The sequence below is a fragment of the Rhea pennata genome, chromosome 8 (genome assembly GCF_028389875.1).
Source record: "Rhea pennata isolate bPtePen1 chromosome 8, bPtePen1.pri, whole genome shotgun sequence".
Taxonomy (NCBI): domain Eukaryota; kingdom Metazoa; phylum Chordata; class Aves; order Rheiformes; family Rheidae; genus Rhea; species Rhea pennata.
Window position 1 is genome coordinate 19887925 of NC_084670.1, and position 15482 is coordinate 19903406.

At 34.1% G+C, this 15482-nt stretch overlaps 1 protein-coding gene across 3 annotated transcripts in view; it reads left to right on the top strand.

The window, feature by feature from the left end:
* Positions 1 to 14920, top strand: part of ABCD3 (ATP binding cassette subfamily D member 3) — a 37950-nt gene extending 23030 nt beyond the window's left edge. For 2 of the 3 annotated variants that reach the window (XM_062581851.1, XM_062581852.1), the window contains 16 exons: positions 180 to 236; positions 2863 to 3005; positions 3334 to 3403; positions 4804 to 4873; positions 5011 to 5108; positions 5192 to 5283; positions 5878 to 5966; positions 6045 to 6117; positions 7009 to 7072; positions 7495 to 7572; positions 7667 to 7732; positions 7839 to 7928; positions 8151 to 8270; positions 8692 to 8796; positions 11000 to 11056; positions 11821 to 14920. In XM_062581851.1, the coding sequence (XP_062437835.1) occupies positions 180 to 236; positions 2863 to 3005; positions 3334 to 3403; positions 4804 to 4873; positions 5011 to 5108; positions 5192 to 5283; positions 5878 to 5966; positions 6045 to 6117; positions 7009 to 7072; positions 7495 to 7572; positions 7667 to 7732; positions 7839 to 7928; positions 8151 to 8270; positions 8692 to 8796; positions 11000 to 11056; positions 11821 to 11898 (1350 nt within the window). In that variant the 3' untranslated portion in view covers positions 11899 to 14920. Of the gene's footprint in view, positions 1 to 179; positions 237 to 2862; positions 3006 to 3333; positions 3404 to 4803; positions 4874 to 4982; positions 5109 to 5191; positions 5284 to 5877; positions 5967 to 6044; positions 6118 to 7008; positions 7073 to 7494; positions 7573 to 7666; positions 7733 to 7838; positions 7929 to 8150; positions 8271 to 8691; positions 8797 to 10999; positions 11057 to 11820 lie in introns of those variants that run through there. The other variant, XM_062581854.1, reaches the window with a different exon arrangement.
* Positions 14921 to 15482: the final 562 nt, after the last annotated feature.

Consider the following 15482-nt stretch of genomic DNA (forward strand, 5'->3'; position numbering starts at 1 on the left):
GCTGGAAAAATGTCATGTGACTGAGATTCCTTTTATTTAGCAGTTAGTTTGCGTAGTAGGTTAACTGAAATATTGTGCTTTTAAAGCAGAACAATAACTGTTTAGGGGGGATTGGAGCATTTTTATATTGATGTTGTCTTGGTGTTCTAATACACTTTTTTTCTATCCTTCTGTTGCAGCCTTTTTTGGATATAGTTTTATATATCTTCAAGCTAACAAGTGCAATAGGAGCACAGGTAAATTGAGTGTTATTTTCAGTATTAAAAATAATTTCCTCCTCTTTGGCTATAGTATTGCACCTATTTGGAGTCTTGAGGAAAACACTAGGGGTGAATTATAGATTCATCCATTATTTGAAAACATATGTTGAAAATACACTTGCACATTAATTTTTAATACATGTAAATACTCTCTAGATTGAGGCAAGAGAGAACAATCAGAATTTGCAGACACTCAACAAGCTATTTTAAAACACAATAAAGTTCTTTTTTCCTTCTAGTCGTTACTCAAAAATCCTGTTTAGTGAAGAGTCCTTTTTGGCTGTATTATCTTCTGTGACTTTAATTTAAGGGAGGAACCCAAGTTTCTCTGTTTCTTTACATTCTACATAAGGTAGAGCAATTACTTGCATTGAGTTTGGGGAAAAAGGGAAAATTTGGGGAAGAATTAAGAGAGAGCCTGTACTACTGAAACAAAAAATGCTTCTGAAATGACAGGCTATTAATTGTTTTATTTGATAGATATAGTCACAGACATGAGAAGATTAAAGAAACTGTAGTGCAGAACCTGTATTTCTTCCCCAAGTGTTTACTTGATTCGTACTATTTTCACCTATTTCATGGTTTAAATTATCTGTAAATTACAATAATTTTTTTACTGAAATCTGTTTAAACTAGCTTATTTGTTATACTCAAATACTTTAAGGGAAAAACAATTATAAGGATATTTTAGAAACTACCCATGCGCTGCAAAAAAACAAAAAAAACCCCTAAAACCAAACTGAAATGTTTTGATTTTACAGTTAAGACTGTTCTCTGGAAGATAACCAACATTATTTAGCACTCTGACTTTTAAATGCTACAACCATATCTCTTAAATAGCAAAAATTGGGGGGGAGATCAATCTATCTTGGATTCTACTTTGTGTTGCTGCCAAAAAGTGTGTGTTTCTTCATTTAGTGAATATACAGAATACCACATGGTAATAGTGACTTTTTTCCGGGTGTCACAAGGTTGACGTTGAATTAAAAAAGCTAATTTCTTAAATAAAAAACAAATTTTATTAAAACCTGTATGACTGTTATTCTCTGATCCCTGCCCCTTTTTTCTTTAACAAGTTCAATCATTGCAGAAAAAATTCTTAAACTTAAAAATACAGAATAAAGCAGTATCCAAAAATACTCAGGTATCTACAATAAGTAGGTCTGGGACACGTGATACAGATTTTGGAGTAAAGTGTTGTAAACTATAAAGTTGCCAAAAACAGGCAAAAGTTTTGCTGGCCTGTGTTAGTAAACTAATGTTGTTGTTGATTTCTGGTGGCTCTCTATTTGTATAGGTGTATTAATGCAGCAGGAATTATAAGAATAGATATTTATTTTATAACTCAGGTCATTTGTGTGACATAGCTTTAAGGAAGCTTAACACAAGATACAGAAAAATACAAGATCTAGATTAGGATCCAAATAAGTGTGTGTGTGTGAGTGTTTTCTTGACTTTCACAACATCTTAAGAAATTTTCTACAGTTCCTCCAAAGTTTTTGAAGTTACGAAATTATTGTTAAAGAGGAATATTTCTCCATGTTGGCTGACAAATCAAGGGTTAGCACTGAGGTCTCTGGCATTTGTTTGTATCAAATATCAGAAAATCATATCCAATCCCTTTAAGATTACCTTAGGTAATTTTAGGCATTATTAAGCACAAGGCTATTTTGGGGAAAACTGGAAAGCTGTTAAAAGTCTTAGTAAAAGAAAACATCAGATAAACTGCAACAAGCAACTCAGGTTATATCTGTAAGCCAATAGTTTAACATCTCAAACTTCTTTTATGCAATGATAGCCAACCTTTTTTTGCCAAGTTTCCAAAGATAGGCTTGGCTAATGCTCTGTACTTCACATGGTCCTATTTCATCGTCCAAAGGTTTCTGTTTTGTCCTTTATGTCAGCACCCAGCTTTGCCTCTGTCAGCTCTGAGACTAAGCTGATATGCCTAGCTATCCATAGTTACTGAGATATTGTTGCATTGCACCCCCGATACAGATCTGCAAACAGTTTATGACAAATTCAGTTCATGCTTTTGGCTTTTTGCCATGTTGTGCTTCAGTGATATTCAAGCATGTTACAGCTTAAGAGGCTCATGTTAGTGAGCCCTTATTGACCAAAGCTTAGGATTCAGAAGAATAAGAGGTCCGGTCCCTACCAGGACTGCTTGTGAGAAGCAGGAGATGCATTGGTCAAGAAAGGGGCAGGGGGATTGAAATATTGATGATTATGATAGATGTTGCAAAAATACAGATAAATAATAGGTAGAAATGAATGGAAGGAAATGAGGAAGAACCAGGGAATTTCTAATAAGCAGGGACAGTAGGACATGGAGACTGCACTGGGGGAGGGGGGAGATAAAAATTTGCATAGAAGGCTGGGATGAGGAGGCCATTTGGGGACAGGGAATTAGGGAAAAAAGCATTGTCTCTAGCATGAAAGAGGAGAAGTGTAATGAGAAGTGCAAGAGTTTGGTAATGGAGACATAAGACAGGAATGAAGGAACTATTGCTTTCTGGGAGTTTTAGGTACAGATGTTGCAGTTTGAGACCATCTAGATTGTGAGTTTTTATTTATTTATCTATCTATTTAATATTCACAGGGTCCAGCTAGCATGATGGCATACTTAATTGTTTCAGGGTTTTTCCTTACACGTTTAAGGAGACCCATTGGCAAGATGACTATTGTTGAACAAAAATATGAAGGAGAGTACAGATACGTCAACTCACGGCTTATTACAAACAGGTATAGATTTACTTGGATAATAAGATATAAGTAATATAAACAGAGGCTGGATGTTGAAATATATTTTAAAAATCTGATACAGTGAGTCCTAAGCAAGGTGTGTATATGCTTTATGCAGATTACTATTAAATAAATCTTATGTGTATTATATGGCATATGTATCACCCAGGTCAAAAGAGAAATTGTAGCTGTAGTATTGTGGTTTGTGAAAAAGGAAAAACTCTTCTTATTTCACAAGGTAACTGAAAGAATGAATGTTCCTGTGCTCTGTAGTTGAGTTCTTTAAAGTTCTTTCACAAAATAGTAACATTCTTCTTTTTCTTTTAAGTGAAGAAATTGCTTTTTATAATGGAAACTTAAGAGAAAAACAGACTATTCACAAAACCTTCCGTAAACTGGTAAGATGTTTTTTTAGCCTTTAAAATACTTCAGGAAAAACTAACGAATTTTTGTTGTGATGATTCAAGTTTAATTTTTCTTTTCTCACTGATCTTTTGTCATTTTTTTTTCTATTTTTTTTATGGTCAGAGTTTGAAAGTTTTGGATCAGAAGGGTTTAATTAAAAATTGCAATTAAGTTCATATTCTTGAAACTATTAATGATGTGTTGGCAAGCTTAAACTCACTTCACTGATTGCCAGCTTCACCTCAGTGAATTTGTGTAGCAATTGGTACTGTGATTTCAATTACGATAATTATTGTGGTTGAAATACGTTACATAAACTTTCTATCAATGTTCTGGTCAGAAAAATACATTATAATACAGAAATGGATATGGAATCCTGCAGTATCTTACCTTTGAAAAGTTGTCATGTACTAATCTCTATTGAAGTTTTTTGGCTAATTAATAAACAACTGAAATTAATTGAAAGGCTTATCTCTTATCCTATTCAGAATATACTATTGAATACAAACAAAAATATTTGAATTAATATGGAAAATGTAAGAGAAAATTTGAGAAGTGGAGATGTCTAAGGTGGCTGTGCATAGGCAGAAGTAGTTGCTTAAAACTACTTATAGCTCTCATGATTAAATCCATTGCTTTCCGATTAATTGTTTCTAGTTCTCATGTTAATACTGACTTTTCTAAATAACTTCAGCACACTGAAAATTGCAGTGATCCTTAGTATTTTTTTACTCTCTACTTCTCTAAGTCTAGTCTTTGATTCCTTTTCCTATACCTTCAAATTGTATGTTCAGAGCTTAAAAGTCCTTCAGTTCATTCTTCTGTCTACCAGTTCTTTTTTCCTTAATGTCTCTAGTGTTTGCTTTGTCAGACTTTAGTATTTCTGTCCACTTTTACTTTTCTCTTCCTACCATAAAATTTCATTCTTTCTTGCAAATTCTGTTCTGAGTGTTCTTTAATCTTACCTGTAGAACTCTCTTCAAGCTTTTCTTAGTCTTGACATATATATTAATGTTCATCAAATTATGGTGGCTTGGTGTTTCAGCTGCTGCAATCATCAAATTTAAAAATAAATTTGTAGGCCATAAGCACAGCACACACTTCCGATGAAATGATCTTTATTTTGCCACTTACCTTTTTTTTTACCCACCACAGCTACTATTCTCTCACTACTCTACCTCAAAACATAGATTGTTTTGATCTAGAGTGCAAGTCATTGCCAGCAAGGACACTTGTGCAACGCTTATCATGGTTAGGTCACAGGCATTATTGAGGTATTTGATTCCAAATATAGTTATTTGTTTTTCAATAAGCCACAAACTTCTGTAATGTAATGAAAGTAAGTAAAACAAGTACTGATATAATTTGACCTTTCTATTTCTGTTCTTATCAGGTGGAACATCTGCATAATTTCATCTTGTTCCGGTTCTCTATGGGATTCATTGATACTATCATTGCCAAATGTAAGTGTTTGCCCAGTACTCGTGCTAATGGTCTTCTACAGATAACAAAAGAAGTGCTAAAATCTTTACATGAGCATTTTCTTTTTTTATTACTTCACTTAATGTGTAGCTTAATACTTACCCTTTAAAAACTGCAGACCTTGCCACTGTGGTTGGTTACCTGGTTGTTAGTCGTCCATTTTTGAACCTGGCTGATCCTCGCCATCAAAATAGTACCCATGCAGAACTTCTGGAGGTAAACAGCACAGAATAAAAACAATTTCCTGAATTTAAATTTTGACAGTCCACGTAATTTTTTTCCCCTCCCTTCTCCTTTAGGATTACTACCAAAGTGGAAGAATGCTACTGAGAATGTCTCAGGCTTTGGGCAGAATAGTCCTAGCAGGTCGTGAAATGACAAGATTGGCTGGGTAAACTTAACAGTAGATGAATAAAATAATATCTCTTAAATTTGTTGTTGCCATTTTTCATCTCTTTTCTTAAAAAGGAGACCGTAGAATTAAAATGAAATGAACTTACTTGCTTTGTTCATTAAAGCACCCTAAAAATCTAGAGGTTAGAAGCTTTTGATTTGAAAAACAGTATATTTGAAGCAATGTTAATCATCTCCACTAGTAATTTCATATTTGAATAGTAGCAGCATACAGTTTGGATGATTAACTGAAAATGCATTGTAAAATACATGTAAATCAATAATGTATTACTTATTTTACTAAAACATTTTAGTTTTTTCTTCTTTTTTAAGAAGAAAAATTCTTCTCCAAAGTAAAAGAATTTGACTATTATGAGAAGAGGTTCTTGTAAAAAATTGCTAAAGTTGGAGACTCTCAGCACAACTCTAAGTACTTATGTTCCTATACTAGGTTAATTTTATTGAAATCTGCTGAGTAACTTTGTTTTGAGAATTTAAGAGTACTCATTTAGTGCTTGTGTGGAAAACTGTAATTCCCAAAACTTCTGAAGATTGGTTATTTACAGTTTATTTGTTTTTTTTTTTTTTTTAGTTTCACAGCTCGAATTACAGAATTAATGCAGGTTCTAAAGGACTTGAACAGTGGCAAATATCAGCGTACTATGGTATCACAAGAAAAGGGTAAATGTAACATATAATATACAATACTTGCATCTGTATGTAGTAATCCAATCTAATACTAGTTTTTCTTAATTTAAGATGCAGATAGAACGCAAGCTTTTACTCTGATTCCCGGATCTGGAGAAATCATCAACACTGATAACCTTATCAAGTATGTATACAAAGTTACCCCAACTTTAATATTTTTAAACTACTCTTGCTTTTTAGTCTTTTTCTCTACCACTTCAGTAGAGCTTTTAGTACACATTATTACAATATGCGATTCATGCTGTACATAACTTATTTGCAAATGATTCCCCCTTCCTTAACTCAGCATTCCTATTCTGTAAGTCAATCCTTTCCCTTTAATGTTAGCAGAAGATATTATATTATCTGCTGCATGGACTTAGCCTTTTCAATAAGATTTCCTGCTCTCCTTTGAAAAACTACTTCCCGAATGGTTTTAATACTTCTATGAGATTTTGACTTAGGAATATGTTGGTTACAGATTTTATTCTCTGGTATAATTCAGCTGTACAAATCATTGGCAAGTCTGTGTTCATTTTTAAAATATTTCTGTATGTTTCTGTATGGTTTGAAGTACTTGATAGTTCATTAATATACTGATGTAGCAATCCGTTTTTCATTTTTTTACAGTCTGAAAAACGTAGTGCTGACATAGTAGAACTATAGTTTAGTAAAACTTTAATTTTAGTATAACTAAAGAACTAGAATTTAGTTAACTAAAGAATTTAGTTAAAAATTAGAAGTTAAAGTTTACATCCACAGGATGCTTTAAGGCTGACGGTTTGGAAGGCTTCAGAAGACAGTTACCCAAATGTATGGGTGGGGGGGGAATCAGTAGCGGTCTATTAAACACAGAGATACCACTTTGTTTCAAGAACTTCCTTAGCTGTTGGTAGTTAGAAGCTGGGGCATATACTTAATGAAGTATTGCTGAAGTCTTGCCCTGTTCCTAAAGTCTTTCAGTAAATATCCAATGCTAGCTGCTGTTAGGCAACTGTTCTCACTTTTTTTTTCCCCCGTATCATTTTACAATTAGGTTTGATCATGTTCCATTGGTGACACCTAATGGAGATGTTTTAATTCAAGACCTTAATTTTGAGGTAATGCTTTAAATATCGTAGAAAAATGTTATGCTTCATAAACATTTTAAAGTGAAGATGATTGTTTCAGACCTGCTCTGAATTAAGAATAAATTAAAAGCAAGCAAACAAAAATAGAAGAGAATATGTGTTTATATAGTATGCTTAATATTTGAACAGAATTCATTGTGGTAATAGTTTTTTAAAAAAATATAATAAGTTATGGCCCCCCAAAATGTTTTCATTGTTAAAAGCCTGTTTTTCTCAAGCCACAGTTGGTGCTAAACCTGATGGAAAAATTTTAATTGGTGGAAATTACTCAGTGTAATGACAAATACTGTTATGTATAAGCCTGTGAGGACAATAGCATAACTTACTGTTCATACAAACTTTCAGCAGTGCTTTCTCATTTCCATTTATGTGTGTTGGCTTTACGTTCTTAGGTTCGATCTGGTGCAAATGTTCTGATTTGTGGGCCAAATGGCTGTGGGAAAAGCTCACTTTTTCGTGTTCTTGGTGAGGTAAGGGAATAATTTCAAATAAAAGGTGGGTAACTCCAAAACGCTGTTGTAATCAGACTTCTTTTTCTCAAATTTAAACACTTTCTTGTTGCAGTTATGGCCTTTGTTTGGTGGGCGTCTAACTAAACCTGTAAGAGGAAAGTTGTTTTATGTTCCTCAGGTAAGGCAAAGTACTTTACTTAGTGACAGTTGCATTCACTTTCTCCTTAATTTGACTCTATTTATAAATATTTTTACATACCTTATTATTTGTAACTTTATCTCAGAGGCCATATATGACTCTTGGAACGCTCAGAGATCAAGTTATATATCCAGATACTTTAGAAGATCAACGAAAGAAAGGGATTTCTGACCAGGTAACAGTAATTAGTTCAGTAGCCCTTATTTGCCTCACTTAATTCTCATCTTAAAAATATTTAAGTCACTATTTGAAAAATACTGCACAGTTTGTTTTTAATATTAGTAGTATGATTGATGGTATACCTTCATAATAGTATAACATCTTACAGTTTTTTTTCCAATTGTTTCTTATCTAAAATTCACTTAAGCTTTTCTTGTCATTACTGTTTCAATAAAAGGTACTGAAGGAGTATTTGGATAATGTCCAGCTGGGTCAAATCTTGGAACGCGAAGGAGGCTGGGATAGTGTTCAGGACTGGATGGATGTACTCAGCGGAGGAGAAAAACAGAGAATGGCAGTATGTCTCAAAAACATAAATATTTATCAAATACAGGAAATAGGCCGAAAATAAAATCGGAGTTGTAAGCATGTTTTGTTAATAAATGTTTATTTTACTTAACAACAACAAAAAACCCTAAATACCTGAATATTGAGAACTACCTAAAACATTGCCTACCTGTAACCTATTTTAGTAGGAAACATCGAACATTTACCACTATTTACACTTTTGTTTATGTAAGCAAAATATGTGAAGTAACAGTTTCTCAAAAATCTGCAAAGATAATTTGCAGCTCTGAAATATCCAGTCTCCAGTGCAGATTTTTTTTTTAATGTCATACTGCAGTAAGTTTCTGGATGCTAATTCTTAGTTTAAATTCTAATATTGCAATATTGATTGTAGTTCTCTATCCACAGTAGTTTTTTGATTTGCATTCCAGATGGCAAGATTATTTTATCATAAGCCCCAGTTTGCAATTCTGGATGAATGCACTAGCGCTGTTAGTGTTGACGTAGAGGGCTACATTTACAGCCATTGCCGTAAGGTAAGCACTATCACTTTGTTTTCCAGTAAATATGTGAGAAAGCACTAGTACATTCTCACTGTTCTGTGGCATGGAATTTTTAGTGTGAAAAGACTGAACTGTGGAAGTAAAACTGCTAGCAACAGCAGTTGCTCTATCTTTGAATGATAGTCCTCATATAATGGATGCACGTGCGCTTTATCACTTTGAGATACATTTTTTTTTTCCTGTGATAGCGCCTACGGAGTACAATCTTGTATCTTACCTGTTTTCCATTGTATTCTGCATATTCGTATCTAAAGTAGAACGTGTGCACTCTATTTTGTGTCTTCTCAGCCATTTTTTATCTGCATAGCCAATTATTCACCATCTGGTCATAATTCAGGACAGTCCACATGTCTTTGTGGCACCTTACAGAAAGATGATCTTTTTGCCTTCATGTGATTTGTGAAGGCCAGGCTGCATCCTTCAGCTATGAACAAGTCCTCTCTACTGCCATGAAGAAAAGTATTTCTGATAAGTGCTCTGCCTAGCATTGCTTGAATTCTCATGGTAGAGAAAAGATCAGGAGTCTAGGTTGCAGAACTAAGTGTGCAGCAGATGCATGACAACTTTTGCATCCAGGTGCCTAAGATCTTCCCAAGTCAGTGTTCTGTAAGGAGGACTTTGCCACTGCCAAACAACTCTAGATCACTACTACTTTTGGATCCATGAGGTTACAGTACTAAGAAAATTTATTTTTTTCACTCGGCATTCATCCAGTCATTTCCCATAACTGAGAAGATGGAAAGAGAGGTTGCCCAGTAATGGGAATTCTTTGAAATACGTAGTCCAAAACTATTTGTAATCTTTTCCTCAAAATCTCCAGTTTCTGGAATTATCTCTCTGTGGGTGAGAGCAAACTTGAAATGATACAAAGGTGGACTCTACCTTATGCCCAGTGCAGAGTTAAACAAAGCATAAAAGGGCATGCAAAGTCCCTTTATGCACACTGTAAAGCAGTAAGTGTTCTGCAGTCTCGGTGGTTAGTTTAAATTTACATGTGGCCTCTGTATAGCAGAGAATTCTTGGTATTAGTCAGTAACCTTACTACTTCAGATATACTATTAGAATGTCAAGTGAAGACCATTTAACCTGAAGAAACTTTATACTTTTCCTGTTTTAAGAGGTTTCCTTTTGCCAGGACATCAAAATTAAAGGGATGGAAATTATTATTTTCATTTATCTATCTGGAGATATGAAAAAGCCAAACATTCTAGGAAAGCTGTCTAAACACAGTAATGTTAAGTATTCTCTTCTTTTTCCTTCTCTTGTTATACTTATCCCTACTGGAGCCTAAGAAATGCCATGTAAAATATCAATAATATTGATTTCACCTCCTAGCCTGGAGGCTTGAAATAGCATTCATTATTGAGTAGCAATATCTTCAGAATGATAACAGGGAGAAACTGTGCATCTACTGAAATATTTGCTTAAAACTTCTGGTAGGACTTTTAAGCAGCCTTCTCTAGTAATAGTAGTAAATTGATACTAATGAGGACTCTGCAAAAGGTTTGGCATTTCTTGAATTAATTTTAGCATATTAACATCGACATACTGAAAGTTTTGTAAAACACTTTTGTGTGTATTTGTTACTCTGTTAACACTTGAATGCCAGTTGGTACTTTTGTTCTACAGTTACCGTTGCAAAGTAGTATGCATTTTACTGGAGAATTAACCTGCTTAATCTGTTATTGCAGGAAGGAGGAAGAGCAGGAAAAAAAGGCATGGTTTATCATAAGAACCATTTTGTCTTTTAATCTGTGTCATCATTAGGAGAGCCTAGTTAACAGAGTTGCTGGGAAACAAAGGCAGATCCATTCAGCTTTAAATTTTCAGTTTAAGTTTATAATTAATAACCTTTTGTAGTTTTGTTCTTGGGTTTTTTCTTTTTCCTTTTAAAATTGCTGTTCTCTTAAACACTAGGTTCATTATTTTTTAGCTTTCTCCTACCTTCACTCCCCTGCCCAAGTCAAATACCAAGTTATCAGGAGGAAAAGAATGTGGAAATCAAAAATTAAACAAAACCCCACTCTTTTTTTATTGTAGAATTTTGTATTGAGACTATATGTCAATAGTCCGAAGTTCGTGTTTATAAATTTCACCATTTTAGTAAGCTGAAAAATAAAGCAATTTCATTTTTCTTACAGGTTAAGTATTTACTGTGTGTTTCTTATTCTTGTAGGTTGGCATCACTCTCTTCACTGTCTCCCACAGAAAGTCACTTTGGAAACATCATGATGTATGTAGACTTTGATTTTGCTAAGAATATCTGTAGCTTGGTTGGGGGATTTGTTGTTTGACTTTATTAAATTGATTTGAAAACTCAATGTTCTCACTTTTACTTTCTAGTTTATGATGTTCTGCCTTTAAAAAGGCTTTATTTCACAGTGCTGTTGCAGTAATTGAAATACTCATACACTTCTGGTTGTGAAAGTTGAAGAAACCGTAATCCTTAAATGTATCTGTAAATGTAGTCTCAAAAACAGGAAAGACTTTTAGCTTATTAGTGGCTGTCTTGGATATCTTTCTTAGCCCCAAACAAAACTTGGAATAGAGTCAAGTAAAACAGCATAAAGTGTTGCTTTGAAAAGGTACCTAATATACCTGTGCACCTTTATATGGACATTTTTTTTCCAAATTAAGATTTTTATTTATGTGTGTGTATATATATATATATATTTTTTTTTTTTTACACAGGCAAACTCTTTGTGGGGAAAAAAATCTTCCGTCAATACACAGGGATGAATGTGTACCTAAATTATATTGTCTTAATGAACAAGATATTAATGTTAGGTTTAGGTATAACCATCTGCAGACTGATGAATGATATGAACAAAAACAGCATAGCTTTTTTTTTTTTTTTCAAAGATAATTGGGTTTACTGAAATGTGGTAGAAGAGTTTAAGATTTTTGCACTGAAACTGCTTCAAAATGCAATTTGTTTTTGCTTTATAAAGTTAGTAGTTTGAGGAGAAGTTAACATGTATGTTTCTCACTTCACAGTTTTACTTGCACATGGATGGTAGAGGAAATTACGAGTTCAAGAAGATAACTGAAGACACAGTTGAATTTGGATCTTAAAATTCATAAACTACACTGCTACAGAGACTGATAATTACAGGAAACATGTAGAATGGCAGACATTGTACAATAAAACTATTCAGCTTGTTTTTTAAACAAATTAACTAGGATAACCAAAACAAGCTGTAAAGCATTTACTATTATGTAGGATATTGCTAATTGTGTATATGTTGGTTTAATTATTAATATGTACTAAGAATGTCCTTATTCTTGTGGTTTAAAAACCTGCCTGAATTAAATTGGGCTTAAATCGGTGTAACCTGATTCATCCTGGGATGCAAACCATTTGAAATCAGCTGATTTGACTTTTGTAGACCTTGTTTCCCTTCAGTGAAAAGCCCTGTTAAAATTAGGGTTGCTACCTCTCTTGCGCCTGCAAAGCATCTTGGATATTTTGCTCTGTTCTATGCATGTTTCTGAGTTATCTCACATGCTGCAGGATGGTCTCCGGTGTTCAGATCTGTGCCCTGACAGACTGATGAAAGAGCCTTTTCCTTGACCAAGCGTTGTGATGTAGCCAATACGCCCTTCATGGTAAAAGATGAACTAAACCTAAAAGATAGAGTTAATTTCCTTGGCTAAGAAAATTAAGCTTGTTCTTTAGGTTTTGGATTCTCTTTAGCTTTTGTCTGTGCATAAGGTGATGTGCTGCTCACCTCTCTTTCTCTCACAACTTAGCAAGAGCTTCATCCTTCCCCTACTCCAACCTTCTCCTGTCAGAGAAATTCTGTGATAATGAAGAGTTGAGAGGTAGTTGAGGGAGGAAAGGGCTAACAGGAAAAACAAGAGAAGTGATGTTCTGTGTATCAACTGGATCTTTGAACATTTTTCACCTGGGGTTGTTCATATTTTCTGCTCTGAAGAAATGAATGGCTTCCACAAGTAATAGTAGACAAAAGTGTGGAATCACTCATTCTTATCTTGAAATCAATAGGAGTTAGAACGGACTCAGAAATATATCCTAAATTGTCCATCTTCTGCAAAATAATGTTAGTCTGTGAAGTAGCAGCCTGTTGTCTGTCCTATGTGTTCAGTCCTGTGATACAGCAGTTGTTTTTCAAAGTCTCTCCCTTCTTCCCTCTTCAAAAAGAGAAGTTCAAATCTCTTCATGGTTTTAGCTGCTGTTCAGATCTGAGTTTGAAAATAAGTGGTGATGGTACTTTTTGTTATTAGTCTATGTAGAACCTAAAACGATGCCTTTCATCCTTCAAATTTTCTTCTCATTTCTATCAATAGGGCTCTTAATTTCTGATACCAGTTATTCACCAGTGATTCTCACTGCTGTCAATGGGCTGCTAATCCCTGTTGGTTTTCTTACTCTCCAGATGCCAAATCTCATTAAAGAAACTAAACTTTTTAAATAGCTTTCTGTAACCAATTCTTGATTAAAAATGATTATTGTGGTTACCATATCATATTGACAAGCACAAATGCAGCAAAATTATTTCTGTGATCAGAGAATATAAAGATATAAATCAAACTGAATTATTGTTTGAACTCTTAAAAAAAAAAAAAAAAGACTTGTACAGTGAAGGTCTAGTTCTTTAGTGTTCTACATCAGGTACAACATAGGAATGCACTACATGAAAGCATGCATAAAATAAGCAATAAATGTGTTCTCTGTACATCTTTTATCGAGGGTTTAGATTTTTAAAAATCTTTTTATAAAATTGATTGGTACTTGAATGCACTGCTCTGCTAATATTTACCCAGTTTAACTAGTCGTTATCTTTCATATTGAGATTTCTACCTGTTAATATTTATCGTAATTCTTGCCCATACCTGTCGTTAGTAATGTTCTTTCATAGTACTCAGATGCCAAAAGCTATTCTAGTATAAGAATCTAGTGACCACAGTAGATTGATAGTAGAGGGCATCAGTGAAAAACAAAAATGTCTCTCCAAAATCTAGCATTTTTTGGAAATAAGACACCAGAATAAATTTTTGTGCATGTTCCACAAGAAGGGAAATAGTCATATTTTACTATTTTTTCTGTACACTCAAATTCTCATATCAGCCTAATTTTATAATGTAGCAGGTAGCAGCATGCTGTGTGTGAGGCTGTAGTCCCCTTTCATTGTAACCATGAAAATGTGGCTGCCAGATGACTGTTTTTGTGAAAGTTGTCAACTCAAATGCAACTACTTTTCTTTAAAGGAATGTTTTAGTAGCCTTTTAGAAAGACACCCCCCCCCCCAAAAAAAAAACAAAAAAACTTTAAAGCGAAAAAGTTGCTATTTTCCATGGGAGTAGGGCAAATTCTATAGTGCAGAAATAGACTTGGAGTAGCTTAGTTGTTAGAGTAACAAGTAGGACCTTGCACAGCACATTGATGTAGCACTGTAGCAACTGCTCCCATGGTACTTAAATTGTTTGATAACAAAATTTTATATGATCTTAGAGTTACTTTAAAAAGTAAATCCAGTTCCATAACAACGGAGGAATAGGTTTGCCTTTATAGATATTATGAAATTTGAAAATTGAGGATGCTCATACTGTAGGGCCAGGAACTTGATTCCTAAAAATTTGTTTCTAAATATACTGAGAGGGAAGAAAACTATTCTTCAGAACTTGATTGTAAAAGAGGCTTATAAAGAAAATGTAAAAATGAGTGATGTTTTAGAATGGTATTCTTAAAAGGCCTTACACTGAACTACTTAAAGATGGACTTTGTCTAATGAAGGAATGTAAAACCTAATGAAAATGATCAAGTCTCAGTTCTGTTGCAGAATTGCACTGTGATACTATATATTAGCTTTTAGGTCTTTTTAATAGCACAAGTTGAAGTTTGGAAATTAGAATTTTAATCTGTCCTAGTCAAACAGTACTGATAAATGCCTTCAGTCTCAAACTGTTGGCGCTTTGAAAATGCGCTGGTGATAGTCACATGGCTGCATTTCAGCAGTGGGTGGGAAACATTCCTGTGTGTAAATACTGTAAAGTGCTTTGGAGGGGGAAATGGCGCTATATAAATGTAAGACATTAAGTGCCTCTGAAATAATAAATCTGAACAGAAAATGTATCTAGGCTTTTTATATTTCTTGATGGTGTGATTAGGAATTTTGTAATAGTACAGTGAATGCACGTTCAACAAGTTTAAATTACTTTAATGAACCTTATTGGCTTACATTCAGCTTATAAAGTCCGTGTTATTCTCTGAAGTTCATGCTGGAATCAGCCAGACAATGCTACCAGTTGTAGGCATAACAAAGATGAGGTAAATACGTGTAGATATGCACCTATAGCAATCAGATGATAGGTGCATTAACTTTTGAAATCAACACCAATTATGATTTCTCTTCCCTCTCTGTTGTCTCCTGGCCATTTCTTTTCCCTTCAATTTTACTGCAGACCTGGGTAAGGTTGTAATGTTGGTACCTAGGTGATAAATTGAGTGCTCCCTGATTCTTGGACTTCAAAAAAGGTGACTGAGGACTGGTTATTTATTGTATTCATTATTTCCCTTTTTCTTTTTTATTCCCCCCCCCTTCCCATTTCTTCTGTTTATCATCCATTCCTGCTAGATGTAAGCACTGTCAAGATACTTGGAACTCAGTAATGTAGGGTGAAGCCAAACTTTACTT